Below are 26,488 nucleotides of genomic sequence, written 5' to 3' on the forward strand. Positions count from 1 at the left end.
CTTGCCATTTGTTGAGAAAAGGTAGAGAGGATAGTTCAAAATTATATTCAAACTCAAGAGGATAGTGTAAAAGTAAATTTTAGATTTAACAAAGGCAGAATATATATATATATATATTGGATTGATAATTTTTAAGAAAGACTCTGAGTTTAAAACTTTTATTCAGAATAAATATTTTCCTAATTATGTGTCTTTTCTCAATACATATCCCTTTTCAGATTACCAGGTTGGTAAAGATTTTCGTCCATCAAGTTAACAGAAACAAATTCATCAACACTGCATCAATTATGTTTTTCACATCTTACCGTAGAAGAATTTCTGAAAACTTATTAATCTGCTTGTTTTATTATTAATGATATAATTATGACACTATGGAAATAAGTGTCTTACTGTCAGTTTTGTGATTCTTTACAGCAAATATTTCTAAGATTGTCACAAAAGCTTTGATTGATAGTTCTTTCATTGATGGATTTCTCCTAATCACTTTGTGACCATCCAAAGAAAATCTAAATATAATTCTGCTTACTCTGTAATTATATGGTACTTTTGCTGCTCTTCTCCAGATGGTGTCTTGTCATCTTTATATTTTATTTTGCCAATGTATTTTATACAAAACAAGCAAGTGGGCTGTATAAAATGTCCAATTAAAAATGTAGTATTATTTTTTAAATATAACCCTTCTCTTTAAATGTTTGAATATTACTATGTTATGAAAATCTCTATACATTAGTTATAGAAAAGACTTCATTGATGTAGAAGGAATTAAAAAAATATTTGTTAAAAGGATAAAATGCTTTGGTACAACTGGAAAGCAACCAAATATTGTAAAGATAGTAGCAAAAACTAAAACAATGAATCACTCTGGAACAGTTTTCCTGCCATTCCTCATTCCCTATATATGAACATTCTAGATAAGCAGAAGGGAGTATATTTTTAAAGAAGTTGGGCTGTAAATATAGAACATTCAACATTTTTAGAACTTATCCTAGTAGTTTATGTTTCTTGTGACCAAAATGTTATCTTATTTTGTCAATTGGTCTTTGGGAAGAGTCCCTTCATAATTGAAAGAGAGGACCATGAATAAAGGCATAATTATATTTATTGTACATATTTCTCTGAAACCTTACTATACATTCACGTTAAATACACAGCATGAATATCTTTATCTGTGTGGGTTTGCATAGATAAGGATGTAATCTATGTGTTTGATACCTACATGTTTCTGATATAGTTTCAGCCAGATGGTCACGTCCCTGTAATGCGAATGGACCGAGGAGTGTCTATGCCTAATATGTTGGAACCAAAGGCAAGTGCAAGTGTTATTCATTGTGCTTCACAATCGTGAAGGATACTTTTTGAAATGCTAGCATAAAAAATGTTGTTACACCCACTTTTTAATTTGTTTGTTTATATGCCACTCCTCTCTTGTTTAGGGCAGTAGGACATCCCCCTTTATTTGAAGTGAGCACATAGGATAAGGGATTTAATTTATAGGCAACTATACAGTAATATTGTAGGTGGACCTAAAGCAAATATACATTAACAATCATGTGAAATCAGTTAGACCCAGAAAAATGTGTCAGCATTAATTGGAATAAATAATCAGAATGCAGAGAGGATGAATTCATTCATGATTGCGCTCATGCACAAAATAAAATGGAAATCAAAGCAGATGCTCTAACTGCAGTCCCATTGTATACATTTTTATTCAGAGGTAAATCCTAGTAATTCAATCAGATTTATTCCCAGAGTCACATGATTTCAGAATAGGATCTCCAAAGCAATCTAAAGTGTGCATGGGTTGTTACATGAAAGGCCATTTTCAAAACCAGACTAATTAGGGTTGTGCCTTTTCTTTTGCTTCTAACACTAAAAGAATGCAGGAATTGCTAATTATCTCGGTATATCTCATTATTTTTGATTTAGTATAAAAAAGGGGAAGGAGGCAATTTTAAAATGTAAAGAGAAACAAATTTGAACTGAGATATACACAGTGAGAAAAACCACTTCCCTTATTCTGTCTTTCTCTCCCCTACTCCACACAAACTACAGTGAGATAAATAAAAAAGCACACACACACACATATATATATACGAGAGAGAGAGAGAGAGAGAGAGAGAGAGAGAGAGAGAGAGAGAGAGAGAGAGAGAGAGAGAGAGAGAGAGAGAGAGAGAGAGAGAGAGAGAGAGAGAGAAATAGATATTTATGACCATAAAAAACTATTAACCCACAGGATATCAGGTTAGTTCTTAAGACATATGCTAAGAATGTATAATGTCATGGTCATTGTGGGACATAGGATTGTAGATACATGGGAAAATTAAGGTTTATCTCTGAGTATATTTAGTTGAAATCTTCAGAGACGGTAAATACAAGTCTCCCACTGTCACACTGAGTTCACCCATTATCTGACTTCAAACAAATAAGCCAAATCCAAACAAATCACATTCTGGTTTTGCACAATATGTGAATGCAGCCTTACAGAGGCTCATTCAGATATTACTGATTTTTAGTGTCTAACCTTTATTTTATTAAAGCTCAAGGTTCTTGCATAGCATGGTTGACCTATCACATATAACTAGCTTAATGGGGGGGGGGGGGTTGTTGTTGACTAAATGGGTATGTAGGAAAGTAACTTTTGTTTAACTTAAAAAGATAAATGGACAGGTCAAATGGATTGACAGGTCAAATATAAGCAAAGAGACAGCCAATAAAATAACGTTTTAGCAAAGTGTTTGCTTCTGAGCGCATACACCAAGAAGATAAATGTAAACCAATGGTGATCTGTAATAGAAAGCAGATAGTAAGCATTATCCATCAGCTTATCAAGGAGGATGGAAAAGTGGGAGGGAGAGAGATAATGAGAATGAAAACACATAGATGGGAACATCTTTATAATTAGGAGACTTCATTATTCAGCAACAAATATTCCAAGGAAGCCATGTAATGAACTTGCAGCTGTATTTTGACAATGATCACATTATGCTTGTGAATTTGATGGCTATTTGTGGCATTTAATAAATTCTACATAAAGGCCTCTTCTTTGCGGTTAACAGATATTTCCCTATGAAATACTCATGGTGACCAACAGAGGACGAAATAAAATTCTAAGAGAAGTGGATAGAACCAGGTTGGAGGTAAGAACCAGGTGTCGGGTTTGGCATTAGAAGAATTTTTTTTAAGAATACAGATTGCTCATTATTCATACCCTTACAAGTGCATTGATTTGAACTAATTCTTCATCCATACAAAGGTAACTAATACAGTAGTCCCTCGCTATACCGCGCTTCACCTACTGCGGCTTCACTTCATCGCAGGATTCTGAGGAAGTCGATCGGCAGATTTAAATAGCCCGCCGAACTCGATCGGCAGGTTTTTCAAAAAAATATATATATCTAAAATTGTAAATACTGTATTTAAATACTGTATCTAAAATAAATACTGTGTGGGAAGGGTTTATAAACACTTAAAACAATGAAAACTTACCAAACAATTATAATATAAATACTTAAATAAGTACTATCAGTCGATAAATTCCCCATCACGGATTTCACCTATCGCGGCCAGGTCTGGAACATAACACCAGCGATAGGTGAGGGACTACTGTACATCAATCCATGCAAGCCTGCTCGGAAAAAAGCTTCACTGAGTTGTGTGATCCTTTCTAAAGTAAATATGTATAGAATTGGAATCACACATATCATAGTGTATAGGCACATTTTCCTTCAAGGTTATATTCTAGTTGTAGAACTATTTTCAATCATATGACATAATGATGTCACCAGAGTACGTAGGTCCCAATTTTTTAGTCTTCTCCTGCCCCAACAAGCTAATGCATCAGATTTAAGCCAGCTTATTTTGGCATTGATTTTGGATAAAATATTAATGTGATTGCAACCTCTGCTATGTATAAATACTTTGCCTTTCATGTTCATAAAAGGGATTAGCTGAAGGTATAAAATTTCTTTTTAAAGAAAAATGTGCAGGATATTCCTAGAAATAAAAACTGGTCAACTGACTTATTTCACCAAACTCCACCTATACCCAAAATGTTCTAGTTTAAGTTTTACTCCCTTCCATTGTCAAAGGAAAATACAAGGTCTTGATACATCCCTTGTGTGTATAGCTGCATATACTAGGTTTTCTTTCTCCAGATGTCCCCACAGCAGCATTGGCAGGATGCTCATGTATTGAATCTTCCAGATATTTAACATATTAATAGGATTGTAATCTCAAGACCTCTGGAGGGCACTTGCTAAGGAAAGACTGCCTTGAGTTATATAAGCAACTGCTCAATCTCTAAATTGCTTGCTGAGTTTTCTAATGCAATACTTGACTATCATTCCTATTGACTAGATATTATGGTTTCCATTGCATTACTTAAATTCCTAAAGAGTAAAATAAAAGGAAGAGGGAGCCTTATTCTAATATTGGATACTTTGGCAGCCCAAAAATAAAAATTGAAAAAGTCCACATGGTGCTTGCTACAGGATACTGGCCTTATCCATTGCTCAGGACTTTATATTATACCTGGTATATTAGATCTAATATGTTGAGGGTAATGCTGTGATATCTAGACTGCCTGCTTCTACTTCTTGAGTGATAATGTACTTCTGCCTTGTCTTTCTTTAGCGTCACTTATCACCCGAAGTTTTTCAAGAAATATTTGGCATGACAATACAGGAATTCGATAAGTTACCTCTCTGGAGACGCAACGATATGAAGAAGAAAGCCAAGCTCTTCTGAATTCTTCTTTCTTGGGAGAGGGAAGATATCATATAATAGGATAATGTATTATAATTGAGTCAAAACCCTTTTTGGAGAGAAAACAGTCAAGAAGGTGGGGAGGAGAGAAGGGACAATCTGAGAAAGGCACATACTAAAGCCTTGAGATTGTCAAGCTGGCCTATCAAGCTTGCCATAGGCAGAGACTGAAAGGTTCTTTGTTCAAATCTCAGTTGCGGTCTTCACTGATCAAGTTTTTATATGGCATATATATTCAGTCTTCTGCCTTCCTCATTTTCCCTTGACTTTCATTCAAAGGTTGAGGACTCTAATTGAGAAAACCCAGGAAGTGCCCGTAGGATGCCAGCTCACAATTCTGTGGTCATGGACTTCCCAAGCAATGAATGAATATATTATATAGTTAAGGAAGGAGTCCTGTGTAATATATTTATCCTCTGGGCTTAGCTATTACAGTTAATTGGCCTTATTGTCAAATGGCTTATTCTTTTCGCAGGACCCATCAATAAAATAGGCTGCTGAACAGAGTTATACTACTGTGCTGCATACTGGCCAATTTTTTTTGAGAACAAGCTCCCAGCTTCTACTTGCACATATCTGGTAGTAAATTGCCATGTTTTGTTGTTGAAACTCTTTGTTTCCCCATCTTTTTCTGCATTAACTAAATATAATTTTTGCTTTAAACCACTTGGTTGAAAATTAACAAGAAGAGCAAGCATGTAAACCAAAAATTGTTTTCTTGGTTTACTGATGAAGGAGTTATTTCAACTATCATGTTAAATGTAAGCCATAGTATCATGCAATCTTAGGTTTAATTTAGATGTGACCTTTTGCTGTGTGAAAATCACTATGACATAGTGTGGTCACGCATTGCTTGATTGTGCTTGAAAATAAGCACTGCGTGGGCCAATGTATTAATGTTGTTCCTTTTCATGTTAAAATAAACAATATTAATCACACTAGTCCAGGAAAAAGAAGGTCTGTACTCTAGGCAATAAGTTATTTGATAAACCAAAAGACATACAATCATATTTAAACTCTGAGACTTTCTCCAGTTCTCCTTTCATAAGCTGTAGGATCTGATACATGATCATCTTTTATAGGATCTAAAATAGGTGTCCTAGAAAGTCACCATGCCTTCATCCTTACTGTGAAACTGAAGATTGAAGAGTGTTTTGTGAAATGAGTTAATGCCAACCAAGTCAAAAGATTGGACCTTTTCAAAGTACTTTACATAGCCTGTTCCAGGATTGGAACAGTATTTTTCTATCGCTCCTACCATCAAACTGCAAAAGTTACATTTGAATTCTTTTAAATGTCTACCAGAATAGTGAACTCAGAAATTTTATTATTATATTTTAACTATTATGTGGAGTGACTTTGCTGCTACACAGTGATCGTTCAAGCTATTTTCTTGTATGCACTGATAATATTGCACAATATGTCATGTTAAACAATGTTTAAATTAATTTTCTTCATGTAATCACTCATTATTCATATAAGAAGACTTGAATTTTGTGTTATTTTACTATACACAGTTGCAAATAGGTTTGTTTTCTTCTTATTTACTATCGGTGCCTGGAAAAAAAATCCTTTATCTTGGGCAATTTCTGAATCAAATGATCCGGTCAACTACATGCAGCCTTTTTTTTTTTAGAGGATATTGTGTGACTTGGCCTTTTGTCTACCTAAATGGCTTGGTAGGTTGTGTATCTTCCATAAAGGACACATAACATTTTCTTTGATAGAATCAGAAGCCATTTTTGGCTGACAATAGGGTGCAGTGATGCATTAATTTTTTATCTGAGTGATGACTGCCACTATATAAATTTTTACTTTTTTCTCTTTTAATGTGCAGTTTATGCCAACAGTGTAATCATGTATGTATATATACAATAGTTTATACTAATTTAGAAGCAAAAATTTGCTAAATCAAATGAAGCTTGTCATCTAGTAAGTTTGTGTAGCATAGATGAGGAACCTGTTGCTCTGCAGATGTTGCAAGACTCCCAACTCCCTACTTTTCTTACCATTAGATCGGGGGAGGGGCATTTGGAAATGTTATTCAACAACATCTGTAAGGCTACGGGTGCCATATCTCTTTGCCTGTTAGATAGCAATTCTCATTGTAAGGTTTATGCAGGAAGATATTGTAGGTTTTTTTGCTCTTACATTTAAGAGCTAAGCATAAGTGAATTCCAGTGACATATCTGAATTCACAACAAGTGCTCAGGATACCAATGGCTAATCCCCTTGCTCTTAACTTATTGTCCTCCTAAATTGGGCTACTAGATCTGGTATCCAAAATCCATTATGTGGAAGCAAAGAGAGAAGAATTTTATTTTGCGGCCATTTAATGATTTTTGCATCTTGTGTACAAAATGATAAAGAAGATTTTTCAGCATATCAGTACAGATGCTTAGAAGATTGTGTGGCAGAATTCATGTTAAATGTTAAATCCAAGAAATGTGATCGTTCTATCACATTGTAATTAAGTGTGAAAGAATGTTCACCAGGACAAACCCAGATCAAGAGTTCTGCAGTCTTGAGCTGGATGGGGGAGATGAGTCTGTGGAGAAGGGGCGGCATAGAAATCTGATAAATAAATAAATAATCTCTCATGATATATTTTATGCTTTAGAAAGTTACCAGCCTGGCGAGATTCTCTCAATTAGCTGTAAACAAAGGATTGGATACGATTGGATCTCACGTGGAACTGACACTAGGAGAAGGAATGGTACAACCATACTGGTGATGTTATTGTTTGTGGGAATTTATCACCTGGCCACAGGTTCCTGCAAACTGATTCTATCGTGGAATTAATATATTCCTGAAATTAAAATCTAAAATAGATGAAAGGCACTGTTGGGCAATAGTGAGAAAAGGATGCCCAATAATCACAAGAATAAATACACCAGGACACGTAACAGTTTTCATCTTTCCAATTCTATTTTCTCAGGCAATATTATCAGTTAATTAAAAACAAACTGTAGCAGGAGTCAGGAGGCCTTAAAGTGACAATGTGTAGTTGTGTTTGAATTCTGTAATTTTCTGTAGTTATGTATTCGACTGGCCTATTAAACTAGCTATTAATCAAGCCAAGAGGACAATTTGATGAGTGATTTACAAAGGAACGTGCTGTTTATCAGAGCAATTGGGCCTTTGTCCCAAAAGCAAATTCTGGACTGGAAGCCAATCAGTTGAAGCTGCTTCTTTTCCTGGACATGTTATTGCTTCAACTGCACATCAGTGGTTTCTGTGTGATTAGGCATCATTTCTACTTGTTTGTCCTTACTTCACTGCTTTTGTAAAAATGAGCTCTGGACAGACATTTGTATCTGATGCACAGAAAGGACTAAAGCAGTGTATCCTAATTGCAGGTCATTAAACTAGCCAGCATCCAGCCATATCTGTGCTGCCCCTTTTTAAATTCAGGATGTTTATATCTTGAAAATTAGACTAGAGTAGCTGCTTCCCACCTCCTCATGCCATGATATCTCCATTGCCTTTTATTCTTCAACTGCATTTTCCTAAGCTGAGAAGTAAAAAGTATGACCTGCGGCACTGCTGCTATTCGAAATTATTCCATGTAGGCTTCATATGTCCAGGAAGCCAAGCATTTCTTGGTTCCAACCACAAAGTAGAGTGTTTTCTCCCTCACTCTTGATGAATCAATCAATTCTGTTTTAACAAAACCTGTATTCTATATTCTATATTCCCAGTTTCTACACATATTATTCTAAGAGCAATGACACTTTTAACCTTTTAGAACAGGGATATCAAACTTGCGTCATCATGGGGGAATCATGTGACCAATTGGGACTTTTTTCCCCTTTGCTAAACCCGGCGTGAGTAGCACATGACTTATCTTGCCCATGGCCGCAGGTTTGACAGCCATGTTTTAGAAGTAAGATATTCCCTGTAAATAGACTTTCTCCTTTAAGATAAATAGCTAGTTAAGACATCATTCCAATGTTTTGCAAACTCTCTTACACCCTGAAACAAAAATAGGGGGGGAATGGGTTATTAAAAGAATGCAGATGAATTCATAATTGTACAATTAATTCATCTCTGACCAATCCCTGTAATAGTCTGTAATTCCAGAAATGTGTGATCACAAATGAAAGTTTAGAGTTGATGACGATCCTTCAAGAGTAACAATTCCTAGCATTGTTCATCAGTAATTGGGCTTTTCTGATGCAAAACGACATTGCAATTGGGTTTCTATAGTTTCAGATGAAAATGAATATTATTCTGTATATTCCACTATTATTTGCTGACCTGTGAGCATGATGTACTTTTGTAATAAAACTTACAATTATGGATAGATCAGGGGTTTTTTTTAAAGCATTACAGGTAGCCCTTGACTTACAACACAATTTACTCAAAATTTCTGTTATTATTAAGTGAGATATTTGTTAAGTGAGTTTTGCCAGGAAACTGAAACCATCACAAATATCAGTCAGTTGCCAAGCATCGAAATTTTGATCACATGATTATGGGGATGCTACAATGGTCATAAATGTGGAAAACAATCAAGTCACTTTTGTTCCGTGCCGTAACTTTGAACGGTCACTAAATGGACTGTTGTAAGTCAAGGACTACCTATATTTATTTTATGAGGAAGTACAGTTTATTTGAGAAACTATTTCCCAATAATATTATATTAATTTTATTTAAAAAGACTTAAAAGAGTCCTTATAAAGGACCGAAAACCAGAAAACATATTTAATGTGGTGCTAAAATAGAATTGATTAGAAATATTGAGCTTTTTCCCTCTATTGTTTTACAAGTGTGCTAATGACTTGAAGTGCTATTGTACAAATAGTCCGATTACTTCACTACCTACAGTACTTACCACTATCAACCCTCGCCCACCTTATATGTATCCAAAAACACATTTTAGCCCAAATTTTAATTTTTCTAAAAAAAACACCACTGATTCAATTGTATTATAATGGGAAGAGTAAATACCTAAGCTAAGGTGAAGTAGATGGACTTCACTGTAGTGATGTACAAATTCACCACCACTATTTGATAAGTTATTGCACACAGCAAAATCACATCTCTTTAAAATGCAAGTAAAATGACAAACGATTAATGAGCAACATATGGCTATTGCGGAATGAATACTGTACTGTGGAAGCCCTGCAGAGAAGGATATTTTATTGGTGCTTATCTACATTGTATGATGCCCGTTCTTCTGTTGTACATTTCTTCTGCATTTTTAATGCAATCTACAAAAAAGGGATATTTTGGTTCAGATCCTTTTTCATGTTACAATTTCATCTTCCCACTTCCAGAAAAACTTTATCAGAAATATTATATGAAGAAATGAAGTTAAATTGCTTCTCAAAACAGAACTTTAAAAAAGAATTTATTCCTCGATTTGGAAAAACAGTGATAGCTCACCAAGATTGTCAAAGGAAGCTTAATTCCAAATATATAAAGTCAAGAAATATGAAAAAGGGTCTTTAAAATATTTTCTTCAATGTGCAGAATGATTTCTAAAAGGAAAATATCTTTTGGTATCACACTCTTAGGATATTCATCTATGTGTAAAAATATTGTAATGACCCAACATGAATTTGATCTTTCTTTCCCAGAGAGTTCTAATATAAAATCACTAAAACATAAATTTTGCTGTAAGTGCCTATAAAGTTAATTTATGGCAAATACCTCTTCAAGAGTATAGATTTTAAGAGCATGGATTTTATATCCAAACCTAAGGCTTTCAGATTTGGATTTCAAGAATCTGGTAAATTATTATTATTTCATGATTTTTGCATGACAATCTGGTAGCCCTACCAAATCTATTCCTTCAAGAATGAGTGTTAATTTGCACACAATATTTGCATACCAACTTCTGAGCCCAAATTTAGCCCAGGTGAATCAGATGGTAAAGGTTGGATACTAGGCTATTTCTCAGCTACCTACAGAAGAATCTGCTTATTCAATTTTACTGTGTACTAGTACTAACAGCAGTATTTTCTATAAAGTAGTTTAAATTACTGACAATCGTTATAGTGATGAAGCCATATTTGTGATTTTTGGGAACATGACTAATTAATAATATTTTGCTTAAAATCTCGTTTAAATTTATCAATTTTTCCCATGACCAGATGTTCAGAACTGAATTTGTTACAGAATTTCCCTTTTTCTCTGCCTCTCCCCATTTTTATTTGTTTTTATGGAATAGCTCTGATTAAGAGTCTTTGTTGAAAGAGAAAGCCACCAATGCCTGTCCATAGAGTTAAATCTGCTTTTCTGCAAAATTGTCATTGTTGCTATTCATGCTGTTTGCAAATGTCACCCTAATGCCACCATAATCTACATTGCTGTTGTACTCATACCAAGTAGATGAATAAAGTTTTAAACTTTATTCTTACTCTATTGTTTGGATATTTGTTTTTCTTGATTCAGCTCATACAATGAAAATGGATTTGGTCATGTTTAATGATAAAACTTGTGACACACATACTGTTTGCAAAACAGAAGATATGTTGGAAACAATTATTGACAAAATTTTATACATTTTGAAGATCTTGTGGTATTGTCTGAAATTATACTTGGGGAATTGCTCAAAATAGCAGGGTCAGTATTCCCTTGTACATAAACTTTTTAAATTATTCAATAATTATTATAGTGACTGATAAATAACAGACACATGGTTTTAAGATCTCCGTCTTAATTTCAGGATGACATTATTGTGTAGGCCAGCAGTTCTCTTAATGTCTTAGAACTAGCATAACATAATTTGTAAGAGTTATGCACATTATAACATTTTTACAAAGTTTATTAATTGAGAATGTAAAATTCGTTGTCTACAGCCTCTCATTCAATGCAGAGGAGTACAACTTTATAATTATTGTATTACTCGAAAGCTAAAAATAATGCAGGATGTGGTTAGTAAGATAAGTAGTAGATGACTGATAAAAGCTATGCAACAGCAAGTCACAACATAATATAGAACTGTGGGATATAGAAGATAAACATACAAGTACAAAATGGAAAAGATCAGGTGAAACAACACAAAATATTGAAATGAAAAAAATCTTAGAAACATAGAAGACTGATGGCAGAAAAAGACCTCATGGTCCATCTAGTCTGCCCTTATACTATTTCCTGTATTTTATCTTAGGATGAATATATGTTTATCCCAGGCATGTTTAAATTCAGTTACTGTCAGTCAATTTTGTCAATATATTTTTGTAGGTGAGGTCTCCAGAACTGAACACAGTATTCCAAATGTGGTCTCACCAGCGCTCTATATAAGGGATCACAATCTCCCTCTTCCTACTTGTTATACCTCTAGCTATGCAGCCAAGCATCCTACTTACTTTTCCTACCGCCCGACCACACTGCTCACCCATTTTGAGACTGTCAGAAATCTTGTTGTTAGAATAATAATTGATTTAAAATGATAATAATTAATAATTGATTTTAAAAGTCATCAATGTGATTGTGTAAAAAGATGACAATTTTAGACTGCATTAAGAGCAGTTTGTCAAATCACTGAAAAATTCTGTTCTGCAATGGACAGATTCCATGTCAATTATTGTGCCCAATCTGGGCAGACTGGTTTCATTAACTCATTAACTCAGAAAAGGCAGCAAGGACAATAAGGAAAGTAAAAAGTCCTATGAAAGCGATTGATGGTATTGGGTATTGGTATTGTTACATGAGATAGGCATAGTCTATTCTATCCAGAGCTCATAAAAATGAATGTGTGTGATAGAAGGCACATTTTTATTATGCAATTTGAAATATTTTAACACATATCCCTTTCACGAGGTTCAACAATCTTACTACATTTATTTTAATGTTAACTTTGATTTTCATTTTAAAGTTTCTGTTTTCAGTTTTTGTCCTTTAAATACTGTTAACTGTCTTGCCTATTCCCTAGAAATGAAAGATGTGATTAATGTAAATCAAATAAAAATGACAAAGTCAACCGTTGCACTGGCTGAATTCAGTCACATTCACCCCAAATATATCTCAATTGAGAATTTTATCATCTTAATCCTAGGCAACAGATTTTTTGGTTGTTTGTTTAATGAACAAACAGTGGAATGTGTTGGTTGCTATATATATATGAAAGTATCGGGCCAAAAGCCAAATTTATTTCATATTTGAGAAGCCAAAAAGATGTAACAATGATCATTTAGCCAGCCAGCCTGATCTGCACATTGACCCTAGCAAATGATTCATCATTATTCTTCATACTTACTTAAAGCCTTTTCTTCTCTGATAATGAAAAAAATAAATTACAAATTCTAAAAGTCTGGTTTTCTTTCCTGCTTCCTGATACAGAAATAATTGTAAGTTTCTGACCTCTGAGTAATGATTCAGGAATGTATTACATCTCCCAACACAGCAGGGCAGCTGGTAAAGTGAATCTTCACAGCAAGTTAAAAATACAGATAATGGTGCCAAAACCCAGATCTGATTGAAACATAGTCAAATGTCAACGCTAATTTGCTGCTAAATACATATTGTTCCCTGGGATTACTTTAAGTGCAGAGTAATGCATTATAGTGGGTGGGTTTTTTTCCCTTTACCAACAGGGTAAACTCCCCCCTCCCATTTCTTCCTTCTCTCTCCATTTCACATTTAGTTTCCTTTGCTTGAGTTTCTACAAGCCTGGGGAGGGGAAATTAGTTCAAAATTTTCTGTGGTGGAAGGGCCTCAGGCACATATACCCTTCCGGGATGTGAATAAATAAAGAAAAAAGGAGTCATGCCCTTTCCAGAGTTGTCCTTTTACGGACTGTGCCTTTTATAGTTCCAACCCCAGAAAGTCTAGAACAATCCATAGTTTCTTTGAGCCTTTGAGCTACTGTCTTTTGACAGATCAGTGAGATCAGGACTCCAGGAATCTCTCTACACATACATCATTGTGAGAATATAGAACTGTGAATGTAACAAAAATGCCAATAATGGATATGAATATTAAAATAAATAAATTGTACCATATCTTTCTTCTTGCAACTGAAAATCAAACTTGGAGAAAAGTAGCATTTTGTTGAAGGTCTTATGGACTGGTGCGACCAAGTTATGTTCGTGGGTTTTTTCTTTTCTCTTTAAAGCCAAAGTGCTGCACTGCCTTATTGTTTGCTGAGGATGTTTTGCAAGTAATTAGGAAATAAATATTTCAAATGTAATACAGTAAACATCATAAAACTACACATTTCTTTAAAACAGGTATGTGCAATATTTTGGTGTCTAATTGCCTTAAATCATAGAAACATAGAAGACTGATGGCAGAAAAAGACCTCATGGTCCATCTAATCTGCCCTTATACTATTTCCTGTATTTTATCTTACAATGGATATATGTTTATCCCAGGCATGTTTAAATTCAGTTACTGTGGATTTTCCAACCACGTCTGCTGGAAGTTTGTTCCAAGGATCTACTACTCTTTCAGTAAAATAATATTTTCTCATGTTGCCTTTGATCTTTCCCCCAACTAACTTCAGATTGTGTCCCCTTGTTCTTGTGTTCACTTTCCTATTAAAAACACTTCCCTCTTGAACCTTATTTAACCCTTTAACATATTTAAATGTTTCAATCATGTCCTCCCTTTTCCTTCTGTCCTCCAGACTATACAGATTGAGTTCATTAAGTCTTTCCTGATACGTTTTATGCTTAGGACCTTCCACCATTCTTGTAGCCCGTCTTTAGACCCGTTCAATTTTGTCAATATCTTTTTGTAGGTGAGGTCTCCAGAACTGAACACAGTACTCCAAATGTGGTCTCACCAGTTCTCTATATAAGGGGATCACAATCTCCCTCTTCCTGCTTGTTATACCTCTAGCTATGCAGCCAAGCATCCTACTTGTTTTTCCTACTGCCCGACCACACTGCTCACCCATTTTGAGACTGTCAGAAATCACTACCCCTAACCCTTAATCATATATTAAGGGTGAACTACAAAAACAGCAGGGTGACAACAACAACAAAATAGAGATGATTTAAATTCAATGAGTCCACTTAAGGTAGCACCTTAATGACCTTAGTTATCTCAAAAACCCAAGGAGAATTGGACCAGTTTAATTCTTGGATGGGGTGAATAGAAAATACCAGGGTTGCCTAGGCAATGGGAATTTTTTTTTTTAAATGCTAAAGTTTATTGTTACTAAGAAAGTCGTATGGGAATGCCCATGTAGTTATCAAAAGATGGGATTGTCTTGAGGGAGTCTTTGTTTGTTTTCAATGCAGTTTAGTACAGTAGCTTATAAATATTCCCATGTTTAATGTTTTAAGATAATCCCTCTGCCCTACCAGGCAAATAAATAAAACACTAGAGCCTTCTGTAGAACTTCTCAGGAATACCTTCTTGCTAATTTCCATCATAACTTTTAAAATAGGGTAGGGCAATCTTCCTTCTGACAAGAGTTGCAATTGTTCAGAGGTAATTTGCACACGATACAAGTAAGCAGGAGCTAAAGTCAAAGTAGGTGAGAAAACTCCCATTGTCTCAATAATACTCTGCTGATATCAACTTCTTGCTGAAGTCCTATGCAGTAGATACATCTTAGTAGTGCTTCTTTACACTTTTGTAATGCCACAAGCCACATCCAGTGCTAGGCTCATTCGTTAGCCATATTTATTCTGAAAGAAAGACAATATCATTTCAAAACTTTCTTAGTTTTTTTTATATTATCTCATTTTCTAAATTTTTACACTGCTGCTTTCCATTTAATTATTCAAGTAGTGGGTCCTTCTGTCTTATCTACATCTCTACACTTATTGGGCTAATTTTCTTGAGGATATATGTAAAATGTGACCTTTATTTCTTCTATTAGTTGTTGGCACCAAAATATTACAATAGTTGCACAGTGAAGTCATCAAGTAATGCTCCAAATTACTGTATGTACTTGTGTTCAGATGTATGACAATAATGTAGTATGTTGTGATGTTTGCATGATAATACAAAGTTCATAAGTAACCCTTCTAATTCTACTGCCCAAGTTTACTCTATTGAGAAGGGGAAAAAATGAAAAAGCAAACTCCTCAATTAGCAGCTTGGTTTGCTTCAGGGCTCTTTCTGGTTGAATCCAAAAACATCCCACAACATCTAGAGAATATTTACATAACAGAGAGATACCATGGATTTGGCCAAGTCTGGAACTGAAGGTCAAATGAAAAAAAGGAGCATTGGATTCAGTGATTAATGGATTTGTCCTCAATGTAGAGTGATTCTTGAAATTCCCAGGATGCCTCTTAAGGGATAAAAAGAGCTTGAAGGTTGAGAGAGATCATATTACGTCTAAAAAGAAAAGAAACAATATATTATAAATACTCTAATTTCTCCAAACATACCATATTGTGCCTCTAACACTAGCTTTCCTTTTGTTTCTAAAAGCAGTGCAAAATTATAACCATTTTTACTTTTTTCCATGCTACCTTGTAACAGGACAAAGTGATTTGACTTTTTTTGCTAAAGTTATGAGCACTGACTATGATTGAAGCATATTCAGAGCAACTAGGACAGATCAGTTCTCTCAATTATATTACATAGTTTTATTTGTATTTGTACTTGTATTTATTAGATTTGTATGCCGCCCCTCTCCGAAGACTCGGGGTGGCTAACAACAATATAAAAAGACAATGTAAACAAATCTAATAATAAAAACAATCTAAAAAACTCCAATTTAAAGAACCACTCATACATACAAGCATACCATGTATAAATTCTATAAGCCTAGGGGGTAGGGAAATTTCAATTCCCCCATGTCTGACGACAGAGGTGGGTTTTAAGGAGCTTGCGAAAGGCAAGGAGGGTAGGGGCAACTCTGATATCTGAGGGGAGCTGGTTCCAGAGGGTCGGGGCTGCCACAGAAAAGGCTCTTCTCCTGGGTCCCGCCAAATGACATTGCTTAGTCGACGGGACCCGGAGAAGGCCAACTCTGTGGGACCTAACCGGTCGCTGGGATTCATGCGGCAGAAGGCGGTCCCGGAGATATTCTGGTCCGATGCCATGAAGGGCTTTATAGGTCATAACCAACACTTTGAATTGTGACCGGAAATTGATCGGCAACCAATGCAGACTGCGGAGTGTTGGTGTAACATGGGCTTACCTTGGGAAGCCCATGATTGCTCTCACAGCTGCATTCTGCACGACCTGAAGTTTCCGAACACTTTTCAAAGGTATCCCCATGTAGAGAGCATTACAGTAGTCGAACCTTGAGGTGATGAGGGCATGAGGGCATGAGTGACTTCATTTAGCACCTCTAATACCATGTTTCCCTGAAATATGACTGGGTCTTATATTAAATTTTGCTCCAAAAGGTGTGGTAGGGTTTATTTTACAGTTAAGTTTTATTTTGGGGGAAATATGTTACTAAATGCATCCATCTGGCTGAGGATCTTAACTGGGGCTTGTTTTTGGAGCAGGGCTTATATTACAAGCATATTGAAAAATCATGCTAGGGCTAATTTTCCAGTTGGGTCTTATTTTGGGGAAAACATGGTATATAAATGACAGGAAGACAATTTCCATAAATAAGGAGGCAATGAAAGGATTTTCTTTTTCCTTATATCAAAGGTTCTTTTCCCACAAGGCATCTAAGCTTTCTTGATTATCTCTTTGAAAATGTTTTGCTTCTCATTCAAGAAGCTTCTTCAGTACAATTCTTCCTCTTTGCTTCAGTTATTAGGCCTATCTGGAACTCCAGATTAAAATATAACCCTTCCTCTTTCCCCCCCCCCCCCATAAAATTATAATTGTGTTTTTACAGTCATCTACCTTATCATGTCACAATAAATGTCAATTTCTTCTTCCCCATTGTAAACTCCCTCTATTTTGGAGCATTTATTTATATTCTTTCATATCTTCTGGCAAGTTTCATACATATAGATTTAAGTACTTTCAAACTGAAATATGGTATATAATGTAGGTTTTTATTTGCTTATTTTTGTGAGTTGGCCGAAATTTAATTTTCTTTGGAAGAAGAAAGATATAAATATAATACCATCAATTAAGACGAGGAAGAGTATAATCTATTTTCAACAATTAACCTATTGCTAATATTATTAGTGAGCAACAACAGAAACTTAGGCTGTATAAAAAAATGAAAAGTGAAATTTTCTGTTTACAAAATGTACTTCTTATGTGTATATACAGGGAACACAGGAAGGCTAAGGAAAAGAAATGTGCAATTTGCAATAGGCATACAGTGAAAATAATTTCCATACACATATTGTTCAATGTTGCATTTGTTTTTTTTAATAATAACAGATACACATTACATTGATTTGTGCTCCCACCACCCAACATCATTCATTCAGACCTCTCCACCAAGATGAGGGTGTAATTTTTAATAATATTTTAAACCAAGAACATTGCCATATTTACAGATTATTGACTGATTCCAGTTTATTATTTATAACTTGGTCTCGAATTCTACTAACCATAAAACCTCTAACCCTGTGCCTGTTCCATCTTCCCATCAGTTCTTTCACTTTATTTTCATTAATAATATTCATCTTTGTATCTATAATTTCAAAATGAATGTGTTCTACCATGTCCTGGTACCAATTTTGTATTGTCCGTTTTGTTACGCCCTTCCAACCTAAAATTATTACTGCTTCCTAGTTGCTTCTTTAATTTCTCTGAATTCACCCATATCACTCCTTATTACAAATACAGTAATACCTCATCTTACGAACTTAATTGGTTCAGGAAGTAGGTTCGTAAGGTGAAAAGTTCGTAAGATGAAACATTGTTTCCCATAGGAAACAATGTAAAAGTGATTAATGCGTGGAAAAAGAAAAAAAATCACAAAATGGTGCTCCGCTGGGCGCCGCCACCCGGCTATCACCTTTTAAAACAGCCGGGGGGCTTCTTGGTGGCCTCCCAAACCCGAAAAGTGCCATTTTGCGATCTGCGGTGGGTTCGTAAGCCGAAAAAAGTTCGTAAGAAGAGGCAAAAAATTTCCGAACCCCAGGTTCGTATCACAAGGGGTTTGTATCACGAGGGGTTCGTATCACGGGTTCGTATCACGAGGTACCACTGTACTGCCGTCTCCTTTGTAATCACCCATTTTATGTTTAACATCCTATTAATTTCATCTTGCACCTCTTTCCAAAATTTCTGCACTCCCAAACACTCCCAAAACATATGCATGAACACCCCTCTCTCCTGGCATCCATGCCAACAGGATTCAATGTTGCATTTGTGATAACCCAGCTTTGCCCAGGCAATTATAGACATCAAAGTGTTTGTCTGATAGGGAGCTATTGGAAGGGGCTTTTCTTCCCCGTACGCCAATGTCCATCATCCCCTCCCCTATCCCTTCCCCCTCCCTTGCACCTCTTTCCCGCCCTTTTTTACGATCTTGGTACTTTTACCCCAAATCCACCAGGGGGAGCTATCTGCCAAGAGAAGGGAACATCAGGTGCTTTCCCATTGGTGTAATGGAGGATGAATGTCACAGCTGGCTCTTTCCAGAGGAAGCAGTGACGGAAGTGACATCACAAACAATTGTCGTTTTTGGATGCTGCATATGCTGGAATACACAGAGAGAGACACACACACAGACAGGGGTATCTTATCCACAGTATTTGTTTCCAGAGAGTAAGTCATCTGTGTACCAAGTTTTGGTGAAATTGCTCGAGTAGTTCCAAAATTATGCTGGAACATACATAAATGCTATAGATATATAGATGCACACATACACACATGCGTCTGTGTGATGTATCTTTGCTGATAAGAAATATCCAAATATATACCAAAATATATATCAAATCCTGGTAAGGGTATGTCTAGCTGATGAGAGTATAATAAGCTCAAAATAGATCTATACTAGTAATCCCCTTCCTTTTCACTTATCAGCAAAAATATGTTACATATGTGTGTGTGGGTGTGTAACATATTTTTACTGATACAGTGAAAAGGAAGGGAAACTAGTTGACTTCTGTGTTCAACCACTAGACTTCTGCTTGAAAGGCAGGATATTAACCTCTAGGCTACAGGTTTACCTCCAAATTAGGTAGTACCAGGGAAAAGTATCACCTTGAGGTTCGAGTACTGCAATGCTTTCTACATGGTGCAACTTTTGAAGAGTGTTTGGAAACTGCAAAGCATGCAAAATGCAGCCACACAAGTGGTCATGGGCCTTCCTAGGTATGTCCATATTTCTCCAGCACTCCATGGACTGCATTGGCTCCCAATTGGTTTATGGATACAATTCAGAGTGTTGGTTATTACCTATAAAGCCCTACATGGCATCGGACCCAGATTACTGTGGGATTGCCTTCTGCCGCATGAGTCCCAGAGACCGGTTAGGTCCCACAGAGTTGGCCTTCTCCAGGTCCTGTCAACTAGACAATGTTGTTTGGTGGGATCTAGGGAAAGAGCCTTATGTGTGGTGGCTCCGGCCTTCTGAAATCATCTCCCACCAGAGATTCACAATGTCCCCATCCTGCTCGCCTTCCACAAGAGTCTATGCCACAAGGCTTGGGGGCCACTAGATTCTAGCCCCCTGGCCGACAAATGTAATGTACAGTATGTCCGTTGTTTAAATGGGAATGATTAACTTTTAATATTACTGGGGCTTTTAGATTAACTAGTCTAAATTAATTGGATTTAGGATATTTGTATTGTTTTCTTTTATAACGTTGTAAACCCCCCACCCCCTGAGTCATGGAAAATTATTATATTTGGAGAAAGTGTTTTAAATCACTTAGCATACTGACTTATATATATATACTGCTTTTCTATAACAGTGAGAGCCACTATCAGCTAAATACTTTAGCTCATTACTGAAATCAGTGTAAAACTACTATTTAAATTTATATACAGTGATCCCCCCGTTTATTGCGTCTCCAACCATTGCGAACAGGGTACTTCGCTATTTTTCAACCCGGAAGTCAAAATACCATCTACGCATGCGTGCCCGTGGGCACGCATGCGTAGATGGCAACCGGGAGATCAGCTGCTGGGGGCGGCTTCCCCTGAGTCTTCCCCCTCTTGCTGGCGTCAGCGAGGAGTTTCCCCCACCCGCCCCACGCAAACTCCTCGCTGCCGCCCCGCCCTTCGCCCGCCCACGCCGTTCATTCTCGCCCGCACGGGCCTGTCCACCGCTGTCTCTCGGCGCTTTCGAGCTGAGTCGGGGGAGCGAGTTCGCTCCCGGACTCAGGCACGAAAGCGCCGAGAGACAGCGCCAAGGAACGGGCCTGTCCACCGCTGTCTCTCGGCGCTTTCCAGCTGAGTCGGGGAGCGAGTTCGCTCCCGGACTCAGCACGAAAGCGCCGAGAGACAGCGCCAAGGAACGGGCCTGTCCACGCTGTCTCTCGGCGCTTTCCAGCTGAGTCGGGGAGCGAGTTCGCTCCCGGACTCAGCACGAAAGCGCCGAGAGACAGCGCCAAGGAACGGGCCTGTCCACGCTGTCTCTCGGCGGCTTTCCAGCTGAGTCGGGGAGCGAGTTCGCTCCCGGACTCAGCACGAAAGCGCCGAGAGACAGCGCCAAGGAACGGGGCCTGTCCACGCTGTCTCTCGGCGCTTTCGAGCTGAGTCGGGGAGCGAGTTCGCTCCCGGACTCAGCACGAAAGCGCCGAGAGACAGCGCCAAGGAACGGGCCTGTCCACGCTGTCTCTCGGCGCTTTCGAGCTGAGTCGGGGAGCGAGTTCGCTCCCGGACTCAGCACGAAAGCGCCGAGAGACAGCGCCAAGGAACGGGCCTGTCCACGCTGTCTCTCGGCGCTTTCGAGCTGAGTCGGGGAGGCGAGTTCGCTCCCGGACTCAGCACGAAAGCGCCGGAGAGACAGCGCCAAGGAACGGGCCTGTCCACGCTGTCTCTCGGCGCTTTCCAGCTGAGTCGGGGAGCGAGTTCGCTCCCGGACTCAGCACGAAAGCGCCGAGAGACAGCGCCAAGGAACGGGCCTGTCCACGCTGTCTCTCGGCGCTTTCCAGCTGAGTCGGGGAGCGAGTTCGCTCCCGGACTCAGCACGAAAGCGCCGAGAGACAGCGCCAAGGAACGGGCCTGTCCACGCTGTCTCTCGGCGCTTTCCAGCTGAGTCGGGGAGCGAGTTCGCTCCCGGACTCAGCACGAAAGCGCCGAGAGACAGCGCCAAGGAACGGGCCTGTCCACGCTGTCTCTCGGCGCTTTCCCAGCTGAGTCGGGGAGCGAGTTCGCTCCCGGACTCAGCACGAAAGCGCCGAGAGACAGCGCCCCCCGGACCCCCAACCCGGGTTTGGGGGGCTGCTAGGAAGCCCCCCATGCCGGCGGGCAAACAGCAGCGCCGCCCCCAATCTTCGGCTCCTCGCTAGCGCTGTGGGGAGTAAAAACACCATCTGCACATGCGCAGATGGTGTTTTTACTTCCGCATCGCTACTTCGCGAAAAACCCGCTCGTTGCGGGGGGCTCCTGGAACGGAACCCTCGCAACGAGCGGGGGATCACTGTAGTTCAGAATACTAATAAATTTTGATTTTAAAAATATTGCCTATGATCTCATATTTCTCGTATCAATTTAAGCAGAAACACTGTCATTTATTTTTCTTTTTAATAAAATAATGTTTTAGGTGTTACCGACTTAAAGACCATTGCCCTTCCCTGCGGCTTCCAAAAAGTCATTTTTTTAATCCTTAAAGGCTTAGACAAATGTCATAATATGTGCTTCTAATTTACATTTTAGTTAAAAATTCAACCAGTGGGAATATGTCTCTTTGTTAGCTTTAACCTGTATATCATTTCATTAAATAACTCTCTGCCAATTCTTCTTGTAATAACTGAAAGTTTCACTGAAAGTGCAAAGGCTTGATTTCCATTTCAAACTAAAGAGCTTTATATGAAAATTATTATCCTTAGTACATTTATGTAAAATTTAATAAAGACTAATACAGTACATTTTCAATATACTCCAGCTGGTCTGAAAAAATATTTATTTATTATTTCATATTCTTGAAGGATACCCACGATGATTTAAAAACTTGATCTTCCAGATTCTAAATATCACATGGAAAGAACAAAACTAATATGATTGTCATTTTTCACTTTTGTTTGGTGATTCCTATTACGATTGTTACATTTTTATTCTGCTTTTTCTGTAGGTTAAATTTTCTGAGAGTTGCCCTATGGGATGAGTGACTAGCTGGACTCACCTCACAACATTTTACTTTTTTCAGAATTTCTTTTCCAGATCTATATACTGAATAGTGTGCGCTCTACATGCTCAGATGCTGCTGGGTAGAAGAGAGTAATGTTAAATGGTCCAATAAAAAAAGTAGGAATCAAGTCAATAAATGTCTTACAAAGTTTAATTTTCTTTCTTTAAAACACTAATTCCCCACATTCCTTGATAGCAATACTTAGACTTATATTTATCTGTTTGTTTGTATTTCCTATGGCTCCCTTTTCCGTACATTTTAATGCTGCCCGTTTCCGTAGACTCAGGGTAGCTTACAAAAATAGGGACTAAACTACAAAATATAGCAAAAGGGAAACCCAAACATAAAAACTAGAACTAAAAACCTAGACATTCACATTCATCCTAACCATTATCCTACATTCATATCAGCCGGAGTGGGATATATACTGCTTCACTGTACCTTACAGCTCATATTGCCCCCAACAATCTGAGTTATCATTTTACCCACCTTGGAAGGATGGAAGGCTGAGTCAATCTTGAACCTGGTGAGATTTGAATTGCCAAAATTGCAGGTAGCCGGCAGGCAGCAAAAATCACCTGCAGTACTCTATTCTAACCGCTGTACCACCATGGCTCAACCTGATACCTGTTGATGACACCAGCTGAAGATTTGAAATACTGTATATTAATGATATCCAATCAATTTCTCTGCATTAGGTAATAATGGTGAGGCTACACAGGTACTGAAATAGTCTTTTAGACTTTGTAATAATGATCTGACTGAAGATGGATCTATTCCAGTGATGGCGAACCTTTTTTTCTTCAGGTGCAAAAGAGTGTGTGCATGTACTATCACACATGCACGAGTGCCCACAGCCATAATTCAATGCCAGGGGAGGATGAAAACAGCTTCCCCCATGCCCCAGAGGCCCTCTGGAAGTTATAAACTGTTTCCCAGTTTCTGGTGGGCTCGTGTTTCACCCTCCCTGGGCTCCAAAGTCTTCCCTGGAGCCGGGGGAGCATAAAAACACCTTCCCCCCATCCCCCTGGAGTCTCTCTGGAAGCTAAAAACGCCCTCCCAGAGCCCCCTGTGTGAGCCAAAAATCAGCTGGCTGTCACACACATGCACGTTGGAGCTGAGCTAGGGCAATGGCTCGCGTGCCAGGAGATATAGCTCCATGTGCCACCTGTGGCACCCGTGCCATAGGCTCACCATCACTGAAGTCTATTTTGATTCTTAGACTTTAAGCGAGATTGGAGTGTGTGGGTTCACAGCCTAGAGAATGAAAATTAGAGATAGAGGTTCAAATTCCAAAGTGTTGGAGCTAGGAATGACTGAAGAAGGATAGCCAAATGACAAATGACCAGATTACCTCAGGGACCGCCTTCTGCTGCATGAATCCCAGCGAACAGTTAGGTCCCACAGAGTGGATCTTCTCCGGGTCCCGTCAACTAAACAATGTCGCTTGGCGGGACCCAGGGGAAGAGCCTTCTCTGTGGCAGCCCCGGCCCTCTGGAACCAACTCCTCCCAGAGATTAGAATTGCCCCCACCTTCCTTGCCTTTCGTAAGCTACTTAAAACCCACCTCTGCTGTCAGGCATGGGAGAATTGAGATCCTCTTTCCCCCTAGGCCTTTACAATTCTATGCATTGTATGTATGTATGTATGTTTGGTTTTTATATTAATGGGTTTTTAATCATTTTTAGTATTAGATTACTATTGTACACTGTTTTATTGTTGCTGTTAGCCACTCCGAGTCTCCAGAGAGGGGCGGCATACAAATCCAATAAATAAATGATAAAATAAATAAATGGTCTATCTGATGAATGAGTCAACTTCCTTTAATGCAATGTGTTTGAAGATTGTTTTAAGTCCCACTTAATATGATAAAATTCTGACTGTATTCCGTGCTGGCCTACTCCTCTGGTTCTACTAATCTCTGAGTGGCAGGGAATACAGTCAATCCTTCTGGTATGTTTAGGAGAGTTAGAGGCCAGATGTTCTGTTTTGCAGAGTTTTCTCTACTTTTTGCAGGTTCACTCAGTGGGAGAAGGAGCAGGAGAGCCTGATCTCTCAGCCATTCCAAAGTGGGATGACTCCAGGCTGGGTGCCACCCTGACATTCTTTTTAAATACCTACAATAAATACACTGAGAGGAGATAATCTATCAGTTTCAGGAGTGTCATTAGCATAAGCATGCTAATGATACCCAGTTCTATATCTTTTACCCCAGGTGAAACAGAAGATAGGACTTGGTGCCTGGAGGGACTGTATATGATAAAAGACAAATGTTTAGCTTGCTGTTTGTTCAGAAGTCCTCTTGCTTCAGGCTGGTTTTGTCCATGGCTCTGGACAGCCTTGCACTCCCTTTAAGAAGCTTGCATATAAACTGGGATTCTCTTGGTGTTAATAGCTGCAAGTGGAACAACCTGCAGGGCTGTAAATCAGGATTTAAGCTCAGATTCTATTGCGTCATTTTCTGGAGTGGGAGGCCTTTTGTTTGAACTACAATATAAGATGCTCTTAAATATAAGAAAACCCTTAAATTTCTATTGCTGTCTAGTGATCATCTGAATGTTACCAATCAAATTTGGTGGCTTCAATTATTCCAAAAACATCTTACTGCCATGGGGGTAAAATGTTGAAAGAACAAGCAAAAGACAGCAGACAGTTTGTTTGTTTGTTTGTTTGTTTGTTTGTTTGTTTGTTTGTTTGCTTGCTTGCTTGCTTGCTTGCTTGCTTGCTTGCTTGCTTGCTTGCTTGCTTGCTTGCTTGCTTGCTTGCTTGCTTGCTTGCTTGCTTGCTTGCTTGCTTGCTTGCTTGGTTATTGGATTTATATGCCGTACTCGGGGTACTTACAACATATAAAAAAGAACAATAAAATACAATACACTAAATCCAATTAATTAAAACTAAATAAACTCTTCTAAATCATTAACTATATCAAAAAATCAATCATACCAATTCAAACAACCATACATAAAATTCGTCGGCCAGTTCTCCATGCTCACATACGTTGCATCTTGAAAGTCAAGGTCACCCACCCCAAACATGTTCAGCCAGCACCTGAGAGTAGTACCAGATGATAGAGCTGAAATTTCTTAGAAATTTCTCATGGACATTTCTAAGGAACGGAGATCAGTTGCCTTGTCTTCCAAGTAAATTATTATTATTATTATTATTATTATTATTATTATTATTATTTTGTTGTTATTTATTATTATTATTATTATTATTATTATTATTAGTAGTAGTAGTAGTAGTAGTAGTAGTAGTAGTAGTAGTAGTATTTAGACTTGTATGTTGCCCTTCTCCGAAGACATATTTGAACTTCTACACTAAATTGACAAACTTGCAATAACAGATTAACAGAGTAACAGAAGGGACCTTTGTAGGTCATTTAGCCTTGTGATGGAGAACCTATGACACACGTGCCACAGCTGACATGCAGAGCCCTCTCTGCAGGCACAGCAACTCAGCTACCCCATCCATGTGCACCTCCCGCCAGCCAGCTGATTTGGGGGATGTGTGGGGGAAATGTGTGAGATGCACATGTATGTGTGGGGCTCATGTGTGCATGCATAGGGCGATGGGTTGTGCACACATACACAGGGGGAGGGTCATGCATGCCTCCCCCCTGGCCAGAGTTTG

General features: G+C 38.1%; 1 protein-coding gene across 10 annotated transcripts in view; it reads left to right on the forward strand.

Annotated features, from left to right (window-relative positions):
- Window positions 1-7,837, forward strand: part of ABLIM1 (actin binding LIM protein 1) — a 236,356-nt gene extending 228,519 nt beyond the window's left edge. For 9 of the 10 annotated variants that reach the window (XM_070752656.1, XM_070752659.1, XM_070752651.1 and 6 more), the window contains one exon: window positions 219-675. In XM_070752656.1, the coding sequence (XP_070608757.1) occupies window positions 219-256 (38 nt within the window). In that variant the 3' untranslated portion in view covers window positions 257-675. Of the gene's footprint in view, window positions 1-218; window positions 676-1,231; window positions 1,307-3,056; window positions 3,138-4,632 lie in introns of those variants that run through there. The other variant, XM_070752660.1, reaches the window with a different exon arrangement.
- The last annotated feature ends 18,651 nt before the right edge of the window (window positions 7,838-26,488 follow it).

The sequence above is a fragment of the Erythrolamprus reginae genome, chromosome 5 (assembly GCF_031021105.1).
Source record: "Erythrolamprus reginae isolate rEryReg1 chromosome 5, rEryReg1.hap1, whole genome shotgun sequence".
NCBI lineage: Eukaryota > Metazoa > Chordata > Lepidosauria > Squamata > Dipsadidae > Erythrolamprus > Erythrolamprus reginae.